This window comes from Mya arenaria, chromosome 13 (assembly GCF_026914265.1).
Source record: "Mya arenaria isolate MELC-2E11 chromosome 13, ASM2691426v1".
In the NCBI taxonomy this organism is placed as follows: domain Eukaryota; kingdom Metazoa; phylum Mollusca; class Bivalvia; order Myida; family Myidae; genus Mya; species Mya arenaria.
In genome coordinates, this window is record NC_069134.1 from 33,233,194 (window position 1) to 33,248,750 (window position 15,557).

Sequence of the window (15,557 nt, forward strand, 5' to 3'; positions counted from 1 at the left end):
TAATTCTTTGGATTTTTAACGCATCTTTAGAATGTACATGTATATTTATTTTAAATATTTCATTAGTTTGAACTTTGCTGTCTTACAACCAATAACACTCACACATTCAAGATTCTTCTTCGTCTGTCAGTTCAGTACCGAATTTAAACGTTTATGTAGAATAAACGAACATATTACATTTATTAATAACTAAAACCATGCCTTCATATATGTTATTTTTAATGTTAAGTTACTTATCATTTGTATTGTATCAACGATCTTAAAAATATTATTTTACTAGATTTTCTAATCTACACTTTTAACTGTTCACCGTAACTTATACAACAGGAAATAAGTAGTTGCTTTATTTAGATTCGATTTATTCTCAATTTAATATTTAACTACACGTATATATAACTGTTTATGATAACATTGAAAGTCTGTATTGGTCTTAACAAAAGATATATAAGTCATCGATTTTCATCGAAGTCTATGACTATGGCATTCTGAGAAAACACGATACAAGTAATTAAAAACATCTTGTTTATTGACATCTGACGTCACATTTATCAAGATATAATCCCGCCAGTCATTATTCAATCAAAATGACATCGGGTCTACTTGGACAGGTATTTGACGTCACAAGTTATTGCCTGCTCGAATACGCTGCCAATCATAAGTTTGCCCTTTGCATAGACAGCGGCGGTGGAGCCGGCAATTTCCTCCCCATTATCCGAATAAATCTCCTCGACAGCATCTATTCCACCATCGCTGACCTTCACACGAAGCACCTGCGGAAAATAAATTATACTTTATGAAAGATTTTGGAAGTAGATGGCGGCGGTTAATTTATGATAAAAGTGGGGTCTTTGGAGTGGCTTATTTAGCAAACTCTTCGCCTCTCTCTTCTACAGCATCAACTCCGCCATAACTGATTTTGACATGAAGCTAATTGTGAAAAAAGAAGAATCATTTAAGATTACTTATAATAATGAACGTCATTGCTTTCTTGCCTCGCGCAATATTTCTGTATTCTATCATTTGGTCATTGTATACTGTCGACTTTACGTTATTTTATGTATGTTCTAAAGTGTTATTTACTTGTGTTGATTTTTTTTCTGCAGAGTTTTAATTATGTTAAAGTGTGTTCTCGATATGTTCTATAGTGTTCTTTATATGTGTTGACATATTCTTTAAATGAATTAACCTTTTTTAATGTGATTTGTAGTGTTCTAATTATGTTCTTAAATGTTCCCAATATGTTCTTTTGTGTTCTTATTTTGCATTGACGTGTTCTAAATGCGTTCTTTACTGTTCTCACTATGTTCTCCGGTGTTCTTAATACGCGCTGACGTGTTCTTAATGTGTTCTGTCTGTACATAATCGTTTATGTGTTTAAACCTAACGTTGTTTACATTCGTGATTAGTAACTATCCTTACTTTTGTCATACCTGACAGGTGAACAAGTGTTATGTAAATATCTTAACACTTTGTCGTACCTGAAAGGAGAACAAGTGATTTGTAACTATCTTACATTTTGTCTTACCTGACAGATGAACAAGTGATGTGTAAATATCTTAACACTTTGTCGTACAGGAGAACAAGTGATCTGTAACTATCTTACATTTTGTCTTACCTGACAGATGAAAAAGTGATCTGTAACTATCCTACATGTTGTCATACCTGTCAGCTGAACAAGTGTTATGTAAATATCTTTACACTTTGTCGTACCTGACAAGAGAACAAGTGCTTTGTAACTATCTTACATATTGTTATAACTGACAGGTCAATTGATGTGTAACTAACTTTCAATTTGGTCATACTTTTAAGTGAACAATTGATGTCAAACTATCTTTACTGTTTTTTACACTTTGTCATACCTGACGGGTAAACAAGTGTTGAGTAACCATCTTGACACTATGTCATACCTAACAGCTAAAAAAGTGATGTGTAACTATAATTACACGTTGTCGTACCTGACAGGTGAACGAGAGATGTGTGACTATCTTGACATTTTGCAATACCTGGCAGGTGAACAAGTGATGTGTAATTATCTTAACATGAAAGGTGAACTAGTAAATTGTAACCATCTAAATAATTTGTCATACCTGACAGTTGAACAAGTGATGTGTTATTATCTTTACACGTTGTCGTACCTGACAGGTGAACTAGTGATGTGTGACTATCTTGACAGTTTGCAATACTTGGCAGGTGAACAAGTGATGTGTAATTATCTTAACATGTTGTTGTACCTGACAGGTGATGTGTAACTGTCTTCACACATTGTCATACCTGACTGGGAGCGGTTTGCTTGCCAAAGATTCCATAAAAGTTTAAGATCCTCCACGTGACGGGATGAGAGCCGATCCAGAGGTTACCAGTCTCTTGGTCCACGTTGATATTATCAATGCCTGTGTCCAAGTACTCTTTCTAGATGAAGAGAAAGGAAGAGTCACTGTGTGTTATTTTAGTGCCAATGTCGTTTGCTAAACATTAATCGGTAACGTATACACCATAACTGATGTCATTTAATAGTTCACAATAAAATGATTCATCATTTATGTTAGCATTGGTATATAAACAGTGACCCATTCTCTAGTTGCCAAACCCATTTGGTTTTTTTTGTTTGATGTGTTTACACGTGTATGTTTAATAATAGTTACAGTAAGACAAATAAAATATTATTGCATTTAGAACCAAGTCGTCAAACTGAAATTTATTGTGGACGACCGTCGCTCTAAATTTCACTGATTCAGAAGGTGACAATATACAAACATAGTTTGATGAAATTACGTAATGTTCATAATATTTGCATGTTGGTAATAAGTCCTTACTTTTAAAAATAGATACAACAAATAGTTTAGCCTAAGTAATGAGCCTGTAAGTTTTCGTTACACGATGATAATAAAGGACATGGCGTACCCAGAGCGGAGTTAGTTTGTTGTTGGATTCCCGACGGTACGCGTGTAGCGTCTTCTTGCCCCACTCAGCCATGTAGACCGTCCTTTCGTGTACAAATATATCACATATATAGCATATATCAAAAGTCTTTTCAAAGATACCCATCGCTGGATTAAGCTTTACGGAATTTGTCAGCCGTTGGTGCGACGATGTATGATAATCATCATAATTATCAATTAATCATAGGTCCTTTATCAACTCATCTTTATTATCTGGGTGTGCCCCGCAAACCCCTTCTAAGTGGCTGGAAACATTGATAAGTACATAACTATACTGTACCACTGTGTAAACTATGGACGTACCGTTTGTCCGGGGAAATGCTGATGCCATTCGACAAGAAGTACGTTTCGCTGACAGCCTGTCGGGCACGATGTCCGTCGTAGTAAAAGATAGTACCCTCCTTGATGTGCGACCAGTGGGCAAACTGGATCCAGTCCCCGGAACGGTACCAGTTATAGCGGGTGATGTAAAACTGGTCCCGGCCCACTGCTATGAGATCGTTCATGCTGGAAAACAATGCGTGAACCATGGTTGGAGTACAACCTACATTTTCAGCCAATGAATGGCAAGCATTTGCAAAGGTACTTGGCTTTATAATTAAGGAATTACACTTTCGCGGGTGTTTAAAGGTCCGCCTACTGCCACTCATCTGATACACACAGTTTGTGTCATCCAATGAGTTTGTATTATAAGTCAGTAAGTATAACTGAAGTTATATCTTAATAAATAATAGAAAAACGCTCAATTAACTCCTAGTAATCATTAAGATATTACTACATGTCATCTTATAATTAATTAAAGGACAGTCGTTAATAGTGTTTAAGTAATGACCAAGCTAAATTCATGCAACATCGGCGTTTTTCGACGTGACGAGTTTCATGCAAAGAAGTTAAGCTGGCAACAGCAATTCGATAGTTGCCGAAAATCGTTTGCAAAATGTCGGTTATCTTCCGCCTATGGTGGTTTAGTTCTGTGACTTCCTGTTTGCGAGTTTTCGGTGCGAAACGCCAATCGAAAAAACGAAAAGCTGCCTCAAGATGAACTTGTTATAGCATTTACTTACAATGAGAAGTTTGGGTCGGTGATGGTTCGAATGTACCGAAGAGAGACGGGCCTCTTCTGAACCTCGAACACCTCGATACGGTCTTCCGCCTTCGGGTGGGTGAGGACGTACAGAAAAACTTCGCCTGGAAATAGTTTATATATATATATATATATATATATATATATATATATATATATATATATTTGGAAACTACAGGTCAATGTTATAGTTTAGCTCATTTGAAAAGCTTTTCTCATGGATACTTTCGATGAAGCTGTGTCGAATTCGTGCGTTTGTTTGATATAACGGTGTTATCGATATAAATATGGCTGTGCCGTGTGCCGTTTAATCCCGTGCGATATGCCGAAGAAGTGTTCCCGCCGGGGTCTGTCGGATATGTTAATATCGAGCTACTTAGTTCGCTGTTTGCTGACTTCATGTGTGTCTACAAGTATATATGATATAATCAATGTAATAGTTACCTCTTTCTGGTTCCGTTTATATGGTGATGCCTTGCCACCGCTCATTATATCTCCTCGCTCATCATATTCAGTACTAGTATGACCCAAGGACGTAATAACATTATGTCTGGTCCGTCTTTAGTATGGTCCTTTGCAGGGAGCACATGGACTACAGTGAGAGCATTTTAGAATATTGCACAGAGATCGCCGCAGTGGGTCTGCTCATATGTCTGTGTTATCCATATTGTATTCCAATGTCATAGTTACCTGTGTCTGGATCCGTCCACGTGGTGATCCCATGTGGGGCGCCAAGGAAGTCCGCCCGCCGCGGACTATTGGAGATGTTGAGGCTGATTTCCCGCGTCTTCTCCCCGCTAATATCGAACGCCAATATTTGACCTACGTCTCCCTCCCAGTTGAAACCCTGTGGCGGCAAATGGTTGTTTTGCATTTTAAAAATCTCATTAACGCAATTGAAACTAGACGGAAAACAAAATATCCAAACATCGACAGTGACCTTAGTGGTCAAACAGACACACAAAATGTGCAATGGAGTATCGGTTAAAGCCTTTACGTGTGCGTCTGTGCCTGATACAAGGCAACTGTCCAATTATATTAAATATATCTTAACGCATTTGTAAGGATTTGATGTGGATGTTTAGGTGTTAGCACATTTCAAAATGTTTTACTGTTCTTTGATTTTGGCCAATGCATTAATCAAATAAATCTGCCTAAATATGATCCCTAAAATAGATATCAACGTACAGCGGATGCAAGTACGATGCTGTCGCCAATATAATCCACGTCCTCCGTCCCGCCATCTGAAAGAAAAGAAATGACCTAGTAAACTATCTTAAATTTGTAGAAAAAAATATCACGAAAACTTGAAAAACATATTTTCTACCAAATCTATATAAAATAATATTGTGATATTTTTGAAACTCTTCCCATCTAAAGCATTTCATTACTTGTCATTCCCTTTTTATGCAGTATGCTGAAGAAACATTTACATATATGTTTGCGATCTTTCTTATAGTTAAAATTCATTCTATAAACTCTTAATAAAAAGGGGCGAAGCGAGCGAGCTTTTCTTACTTAATAGGTTCTAACTGACAAAGATACAATGTTTGAGTTTTAAAGTTTATTTAAGACTAATCAATACAGCAATATAATCATTTCATAATAGTATAACAATAAAAAAAAGTATTGCCACTCAAAATACTCAAAGTAAGAGATATAAAAGACTACAGTTGCAACACATTACATCAAACGGGTGATGTACCTATATTGGGATAACAATTTATATATTTACGCAACAAGAGACTTGAAACGATTCTTGATATTAAAACATATTAAAGAGGGGAATTATAATACTAAAAAATAACGCGCAATATCATGAATAATAAAGAAATGAAAGTAAATGACCTATATGTTTTCGGAGTGCGGGTAATCAAATTATGACTTCATATCAGTAAACATGTTAAACTCCAATTTTAATGATTATTAAGATAGAACCTTGTGGTCTTATTGGCTTGAAATTTAGATGCCAATCTTTATGTTCATGTTTTATGTCACATAGGCATTCGTTCGACAAACAATCTCCTTCCAATTGGCTGCTGTAGGAATGATATTATCCCTAAAGTAAACATAGTATCAATGTGCGTACGATAAACTATGGTAAGCTCCCGAATTTGGGTTTGAGAGAGAGAGAGAGAGAGAGAGAGAAGAGAGAGATTTGTTTCGATGTAATATTACAATACGATCGTCGATACGAGAGTCCCTTATGTTTAGTAGATTCTATATACGAATTATCATTGGATACTATATTTGGTCAAATGAATTGTTTATACAATTTAAGACAACCAGCATTCAATATGATTGCATATGTTGAAACAAGTGTCACGAGGACGCTTTGCAGGTAATAGCCATTTAACTTTCCATGCAACATCATTTCTTATGCACAAGCTCTTACGCTCTCTAGCTAAATGGCATTTTCCTGGTCGGACTTTCAGTACAAGATCCTGGTTAAAGCTCGCCCAATCTCTGAAAAAAGCAAATTTGTAACTTAAAACATGTAAATGCATTTAGGCTAAATTGTTTTCGCATTTCAATTTATAGGCTGCTGTTTTTGGTTGATGTTTCGTTTTTTGTTTATATTTTGTATGTTGCTTTTTTGTGTGTTTATTTTTATTTATGTTTGTTTGGGCTAGGGAGTTTCTTAAAAATCTGGAGATCGCTGCGTTGTGTATAACGTCCGTATTGCGGTGGTTTTGGTGGTGTAGGCGGTAACTGTTGAAGTTATGGTGTGTTCGTGGTAGCAAAGGTTGTTGGTGCCTTGGAGGTATTTTAATGTCTGCAAATTGACTTACATTCGACTTAGTATTCAGAACAAAAAATGTTGTGAAGTGTTTCTTTACCTGTAATAGAGGAAATACTGCAAGGAGGCACCCAAAATGCCCAGATAGAACAGGGATTGCAGCATGCTGTAACCATGGAAACACAACGTTATTATGATTCTACTTTTTATAAATAACTTACAACAAGGAAAGCATCACATTTTACTTTTCAATTATCATATAGATACGATATCTAAAACAAAACGAGATCAACAAAATTAATCTAAATATCTTGAACACATAATGGAAAAAAATAAATAGCTAATTATCTTTGACAAGTGAGGGGGTGGTCATTTTAGCTCGTCTTTTTGGGGAAGAAAGACATCGTCGTATTATTAAACCCTCGGTACCTTTGTCTTCACCCTATTTGTCGTCGGTGTGCAGGGACTTGGTACAAGTGTTGCCAACGCCTGTGTACCGTTGTCTTTTTACTCTGGCTTCAATACTTATTGAGTAATGCCTTTTGATTCTCTGGTAAAAAACAGATGAACGAATTGATTCGTTCTTGTTCTCCTTTAGGAAAACGTTTGCTTAAAATTAATGAGAAACGGGTAAGAGCACTTGTTACATTCATGATGATACAAATTTTCACAAAGTTTTAAAATTTGATATTTGTGGAATTCGTGCTTAATCAAACTTTTCTGTCTTGTGTTAATAAGGATTAGTTCAATTGCTGTATGATGAACGCTCGGATGCGATTTTGAAAATATATAATGTCCGTTAGCGTTTTTTTGGATTTTGCAAAACCAGCACAAAAACGTTTCATATTACAGACATTCACGGAATATATACGAGTAAATCTTTATTATTATGTACATGTTTCTTTGTCGTTTTAATCATTTTTAATATAAGATATAGCTATTTGAAAGAGAAATGTTATCGGCATCAAACGTCTGGGAACAGGAACGGCGGTTATCTTAAACGTCATAATATGTTATTATGTTATGGTAACATGACTCCGCTCTAGTCCAGGAGTGCAATAATGAAGTAAGCAACTACGACCGCTTCATGCAAAATAAACGTTGGTTTTCTCCCTACGAAAAACACAGGCAATGCCAATATGGCTTTGCCATAGATCATAAACAATAAGATCACGCAGATGCCTATTGACTTAGTTTAATATGCAACATGTTGGTGTTTTTGTGCGAAATTAAGTATAAAAAATATCTAACGTACCTTATATTTTCAAAATCCTTCTAATATGTTGTCCGTTTTCAATCAAAATTCCCACTGAGAATGTGGAAATGTATTTTCAGAGAAGTTCAACTCCAGGGCAATATCTAGGCCTCTCTGTCTAGTATGTTTACATCATAGTTTCATGTTATTGCAATTTCAAATTAACATTTACGACTTTTCCTCAGAAAATATAACGTATATTTACGTTTAATATATACAACTTGTCAAACAAATGAGATTTAGTAATAAGGGAGTTAACGGTTGTGTCATCTGGAACTGAGAACCGTTTTGATGATAAGCCATCTGGCACTGACAAAGAAAGGCAATTTGCTGATAATGCTTATGTGAAAAACTACAGAAAAAAACTTAGTAGCCAAAAGTTTAATCCCAAATGGTAAATACCAAAGACATAGAACACAAAAAAACAACAACAAAATCACAAACAAGAAACATGGAACAATATCACAGAATTCCACAAACAGCACAGTGCATATATATTGTAAGAAACTAGGTATGTTTATCAAGGATTGTTAGGTACCGCCTTGGAACGGTCAGTAATAAGTGATAAGCCAAACAGGGTACGAATTGTGTTTAAAGAAACTTCAGAAAAAAAATATTTTTAACAACCTAGTAATTAAACTGGTTGCTGTCGCCAAATAAGATAGTGCACAATTAGTTATTTCAGTGAAAGATCTTAATACATTTCACCGAGTGATTACCAAAACCTATATTTAGAAGAAAAAACAAGGATATATTTATTTTACAAAAACAACAACAAAAAAAACGTTGACGCATAAAAAAGTCGAATTAATTCATGCGTTCGTTGTCATGTTGTCTCACGTAAACAAACCAGCTGGATAAGTTTGAAAAAAACATTTTTGCTCAATGCAGTGAACATTTGGATTCAGTTGGCACAGATATCATTTTTTAACCAATAAACAGTGCTTTACATTTGCCAATGTAGATGAATTTATAAAAAAAATCTAATTTATATAACAGAAACGACCAAAAATTGTTTTGTAATTGCTATCAAATTTGTACAGCAGTTTTTAATTCTTTAATTTCTTATATCATTAATATATATGTTTTCACGTTCTGTACAGACATTAACTGGGTTCCGTATTTGTTATGAGGTACTCTGATTGGTTAACGCCGCCGTCCGCTCCGAGATTTTTGCAGTCGTAACCATCTCCGTGAGCCGATTTCTACTTAGTTAGCTAATCGAGATGTTTGGCAAGGTCATTACTGTGGTTTCCGCAGCGGTTCTTGCCAAGTTTATACTTAACTACATGTAACGTTAGTAAGTGTGTTGTTGTTGTTGTTGTTGTTGTTTGTTTGTTTGTTTGTTTTTATGTTTGTTTGTTTGTTTGTTTGTTTGTTTGTTTGTTTGTTTGTTTGTTTGTTTGTTTGTTTGTTTGTTTGTTTGTTTGTTGGTTGGTTGGTTGGTTGGTTGGTTGGTTTGTTTGTTTGTTTGTTGGTTTGTTTGTTTGTTTGTTTGTTTGTTTGTTTGTTTGTTTGTTTGTGTTATTGTGTGTTGTTGTTTGTTTGTTTATGTTATTGTTGTTGTTGTTGCTGTGTTTAGATGCTTGTATTGGCGCTATTGGTGTTGTAATCGATGACGTCGAAATTTGATGATGATTATGATGATGAAGATTTTGATGATAATAATGCTGCTGCTGCTACTGCTGCTGCTTCTGCTGCTGCTGCTGCAACAAGATGATGATGATGATGATGATGATGATGATGATGATGATGATGATGATGATGATGATGATGATGATGACAAGAATGGGTAATGAAACCGTTGAGTCTAATGATGCTACTGACTCAAGGGACTGATTAGCTGGTTAGACGTTGGTGACACGTTCATGTACCGCGTCCAGCCTGGCGACTGTAGAACAATTATACATGGTATATCATTTATAATATTCCTAACATAGAATTTTAAACACAGTGTCACTATTTAAGATTTTTTTTTATAAGTTTTAAGATGCTAAGAAAAGAAAAGTTGTTTTATTGGCGCCGCACTGAAGTGCGCGCCTATTATGGAATGGGAATTTATTTTAGTTAGTGGTAGGAGCGGTTTTTAAGTTGATTGACAGTTGGGTTTTACTGTTATTTTATTATGATTAAAAAATGCAAATGGGTGGTGATTGCATGGGTGTTAAAAATGCTATTTATGTTTGAATAGATTGTCTTCAATTTATCTTCAAAACATTATATCAGAAGAACGACAAATAAGTTTAATAACTGTTCCCGATTCGTTTACGTTTTCTGATTGGCTACCTGTAATATCATGTGCCGGAAATGTCAACATTCGGAGGAGTTCCGAATGAAATGTAAAATGTGTGGACCGGTAATTATGTGAATGGAAAGAATTATATTTTATGTTGTTTTGTTATGTTTACTGCATTGATAAACCATGAGGTAAGCTGTTTTTTTAATATAATCGTTATTGGAATTAAATGTTCACCTAACTTTATTTGTTAATGTGTTGAAGGTGACATTAGTAAAATTTTACTACGATTGCCCCCGAGTTGTTATATTTTTATAACACTACACATATCCGGATGTTACTATTTTTAGAACCAGAAGGTATTTCCCCGCTATTCATAGGTTGGAATTTCTACATCGCCGTTTAATAGTTTGATACTAGGTGATGTTTTTTTTATGATTATACGTTTAAAATAAGTAAACACTAAAAGTGCACACTGGCAGTTGATTACGATACATCTAACAATTTGAGTCATTACAGTAAAACATGGATTATAAGTGAATAGAGTAATTTCACCGGAGGGTGATTTTTATCCTAACACCGCCTTGTCGGCCATCTTGGAGGCACTCGCTAAGTACAACGGAAATAGATAAGAGATTGATTTTTAAAATTCAGATTTATAGATTTCAACTACGTTTATTACGCTAATAGTTATGGCAAACGTCTTGCTAAACAAACCGAATCATTATCTTATAAAGATGGACTTACAATTGAAGAAAGAAAGCGATACGAAGCAAAATTGATGATCATTGGAGGTAGTTCTGGCTTCCATAACTTTAATGTTGATATTTATTTTTTATGTTTACAACACATTAACACATCCAAAAAGGTAATATATAACGTGTTCGCTGAAAAATTACCTTAAATATTACTATGTCAACAAATCGGGGTTATATGAAGAATTCCATCCTGCATTAAATACTTTGTTGGATCATTGAGACAGATTTGACATCCATGTCATCCACAAGGCAGTCACATCTGATAGAGATGATGTGAGTATTTCATATCAAACATATTTAAGTTAGTGTTTGTTGTTTTATAAACTCACTGTATTCAATAATCCAGTGGTGATGGTGGTGGTGGTGATGGTGATGATGATGAATTTTATTGATAAATTTAGTAATTTTCTTAATATTATATACATGTTTGTATCAGTTTGTGTTTTTTGTTTTGTTTTTTTTAAATAATGTCGAGAAATATTAAACTGTTTATATTTTATTATGACAGTATTATTATCTATACTAATTAGTTAGAAAGTACTTTTTTTTTCTTTTACAGCACTAAACATTCTGGATGGGTATAGAACCTGAAGGGGCATGAAAACCAAATCAGCATTGACTCAGCATTGAGTAATTATCATCTGTGCACACACTACAAGTACAAACGCATGGGAACAAACCAAACTTCAAATGTTGAAGAGTGAAGAATTATTGTGAAAAATTCTAAATGTAAGAATACCATTGACTAATACCATTGACTAAATAAAACAAACAGACATCGATTACCCACAGAGACTGTTTACATGTTATAATATCAAAAAAACATTAGTTGAGAACTTTCACTCTGACATTTTTGGAGAGGCATTACCGCCTACTTAGTGTTCTTGTTTCTTTACACATTTTAATTTAAAAGTACATTCATTGTTTTTAAATCTGAATTCTGAGTTAGTATCATAAGTAAAATTCATTTATTTGAATGATTACATTTTATGAATAAGTCCAATTAAGCTTTATCAATTTTTACAAGTAAAAGGCTGATTTTTTTAAGCATTATATTAGCTATAAAAATGTATACTTACTTGACATAATGTATATTTTCTTCAAAACTGAATGGTAAACTATCATAAATTGTCTTTTAAATTGTTCATTAGACATCATAGAAAATATTTAAAATGATTTCAGCAGGTTGTCTTATTATTAACTATTTTTTTATGAATTGATAAAGCTGCTATATATTTTCAAACATTGAAATACTGCTCTATTCTGAAGACTCACAAGATCAATCAAAATGATTTTTTCCATGTGTATCAATAATATGTTCGGTTGAACTAAAGTTTTCTTTTTTTTTTAACTGAAGTTTATTTTACCAGAAACTGTTGTGTTTATTTCATAATCTCTGAAAATCAAATATAGACAAAATATTTTTAATTCGCAGTAAAAAATCTTCAAAATTTGGATAAAAGTCCCATAGTGTACCATGATAATAACTATGTTGTCGGTAAAAACTTTTATAAAAGTGTGTATTACTTATAAATACCTTAATTCAGTTTAAATAACTATGGCCTTTAAGGATTTTTGTTTTCATATAGATTTCCTGTTATATTGAGCTTTGTCAATTTTTGTTTATGTTTTGTATTATGTACAATTACTACTTCTATTTCCTATTTTTTGTCTCATTTGTCAAATTGAATTGTTACATATTTAAATGAAAAAAACCACACACACTATTTTTAAAGATGCACTCTTACTCCCAAATAAGACTTATCACAATTAATATTATTGGTTTGATTTTTTAAATGGGTTGATAGATGTCAACAACAATGTTTCTAATGAATTAAGGATCTTGAGTTCAATTTGCTAATAAGAATAAACATAAAACATGGTATTTCTGCCTTGTGATACTATAGTAGACCACAGTAAATCTTTAAGCAATCACCAATCATTTAATATTTGTCGTGCTTTCTGCTAATATAAACAGGGTCACAAGCTTGTTATCAGTAAACAATATTTCAGGACTTTTATAATAACTATTCTGGTATGTATTACAATGTAATTTAATGCAAATGAAAAACACACTTTAAACTAGACACATTTGATACTAATGATATAAATGATTATTGTTATGCCCCCCTTCGAAGAAGATTGGTATATTGCTTTGCACAGGCATGTCGGTATGTCGGTCGGTTGGTCCGTCGTTAGACCAAAGCCTGTCCGAGTGATAACTCAACAATTCCTGGACATATGGTCATCAAACTTTACATGAAGGTTGGGTCTGACCAGTAGATGACCCCTATTGTTTTAAGGGCTCATCGGATCAAAGGTCAAGGTCACAGTGACCTTTAATGGTAAAATAATTTTAAATTTTGTCAGAGTGATAACTCAACAATGCCTAGACCTATGGTCATCAAACTTGATATGGATGTTGGGCCTGACCAGTAGATGACCCCTATTGTTTTTTGGGGTCATCGGGCCGAAGGTCAAGGTCACAGTGACCTTGAATGGTAAAAGGTTGTCCGAGTGATAACTCGACAATGCCTGCACCCATGGCCCTCAAACTTCACTTGGAGGTTGGGCCTGACCAGTAGCTGACCCCTTTTGATTTTGGGGCTCATCGGGTCAAAAGTCAAGGTCACAGTGACCTTGAATGGTAAAAGGTTGTCCGAGTGATAACTCAACAATGCCTGCACCCATGGCCCTCAAACTTGACTTGGAGGTTGGAATTGACCAGTAGTTGATTCCTATTGTTTTTGGGGTCATCGGGCCGAAGGTCAAGGTCACAGTGACCTTGAATGGTAAAATGTTGTCCGAGTGATAACTCAACAATGCCTGCACCCATGGCCCTCATAATTGAATTGAAGGTTGGACCTGAGCAGAAGATGACTTCTATTGTATTTGGGGGTCATCACGCCAAAGGTCAAGGTCACAGTGACCTTCAATGGTAAAAACGTTGTCCATGTGATAACTCAACAATGCCTGCACCCATGGCCCTCAAATTAGATTTGGAGGTTTGGCCTGACCTGTAGATGACCCCTATTGTATTTGGGGGGTCATTGGGCCAAAGGTCAATGTCACAGTGACCTTGAATGGTAAAATCTTGTTCATGTGATAACTTGACAATGCCTGCACACATGGCTCTCAAACTTGACTTGGAGGTTGGGATTGACCAGTAGCTGACCCCTATTGTTTTGGGGGCACATCGGATCAAAGGTCAAGGTCACAGTGACCTTGAATGGTAAAAGGTTGTCCCGAGTGATAACTTGCCAATGCCTGCACCCATGGCCCTCATAATTAAATTGAAGGTTGGACCTGAGCAGAAGATGTCTTCTATTGTATTTGGGGGTCATCACGCCAAAGGTCAAGGTCACAGTGACCTTGAATGGTAAAAAAGTTGTCCATGTGATATCTCAACAATGCCTGCACCCATGGCCGTCAAAGTAGACTTGGAGGTTTTGCCTGACCAGTAGCTGACCCCTATTGATTTAAGGGGTCAAGGTCACAGTGACCTTGAAAGAAAACTTGACAATTCCTGGACCTATTGTCATCAAACTTAACATGAAGGTTGGGCCTGACCAGTAGATGACCTCTCTTGACTTTTGGGGTCATCGGGCCAAGGTCAAGGTCTCAGTAACCTTTAACACAAAAAAGTTAACAAATCTTCTCCCAGTGATATCTCAACAATGCCTGAACCTATGATCATCAAACTTGTCAAAGGTCAAGTTCACAGTGACCTTGAATGCGAAAATGTTTCAAGTGATAATTCAACAATGCCTGCACCCATGGCCCTCAAACTTGACTTGGTGTTGTGTCTGACCTGTAGATGACACCTTACGATTTTAGGGGTCAAAGGTCAAGGTTACAGTGACCTTGAACGAAAAATGCTTGTCTGTGTGATAACTTGTCAATGCCTGCACCCATGGCCCTCAAACTTGACATTTAGATTTTTGGTGACCAGCTGATGACTCCATGGATTTTGAGGTCATAGAGTCAAAGTTCATGGTCATAATACACTCTATCCTCAAACTTTGAATGGTCATAATCTTAAACCTGCTTCAACGGCATCCAATGTCAGTGACAAATCAGCTGTCATTTCGGTCCATGCATATTTCATTCAATTGTGCATATCATGACAACATGGCGCTCGGGGGGGGGGGGGCATAATGTTTGACAAACATCTCTTCTTGTTTGTTATGAATATCTTCATAAAGGGGTGTTATTCATGTTGTTATACATTTTGGACTTGATTTAGTATTGCTTTTCTGGTATATATTCATTTAATGCACAAATATATTGTGAAACATAGAAACAGTATTATTTCTTTCATAAGTAGTCTGAAACATATTCAGTTTGAATGCGTTATTTTTACCATATTTGAAAAATTTGCTATTGTCCAATAAGACACATGCTGTTTTTGTGTTAATATCATTATCAACTAAAACATCCATTTTCAACTCTTCTTTACCATGTAAATGAAGAAGTTAACATTATGACTCCATTGACCAGATTTTTATGCAATTTTACATTAAATTTTAGTATTATTATACAGCT

General features: G+C 35.1%; 1 protein-coding gene across 1 annotated transcript; it reads right to left on the reverse strand.

Annotated features, from left to right (window-relative positions):
• Positions 1-372: 372 nt before the first annotated feature.
• On the reverse strand, positions 373-11,036 carry LOC128215560 (serum paraoxonase/arylesterase 1-like). Its single transcript, XM_052922246.1, has 10 exons — positions 11,002-11,036; positions 6,864-6,929; positions 6,419-6,489; positions 5,212-5,267; positions 4,714-4,870; positions 4,004-4,127; positions 3,243-3,446; positions 2,902-2,983; positions 2,272-2,409; positions 373-770 (listed from the first exon to the last, which is right to left on the reverse strand). Exons 2-10 carry the CDS (start codon positions 6,926-6,928, stop codon positions 597-599), a joined length of 1,071 nt encoding a protein of 356 aa, XP_052778206.1. The 5' UTR covers position 6,929; positions 11,002-11,036; the 3' UTR covers positions 373-596.
• Between the last annotated feature and the right edge of the window lie 4,521 nt (positions 11,037-15,557).

Coding starts and splice junctions, on each gene's coding strand:
- LOC128215560 (XM_052922246.1), bottom strand. CDS start 6,928: ATGCTGCAATCCCTGTTCTATCTGGGCATTTTGGGTGCCTCCTTGCAG. Junction 4,128..4,713: donor GTGGACGGATCCAGACACAG/GTAACTATGACA, acceptor AACTATTTCCAG/GCGAAGTTTTTCTGTACGTC. Junction 771..2,271: donor AGCAAACCGCTCCCAGTCAG/GTATGACAATGT, acceptor TATTTTCCGCAG/GTGCTTCGTGTGAAGGTCAG.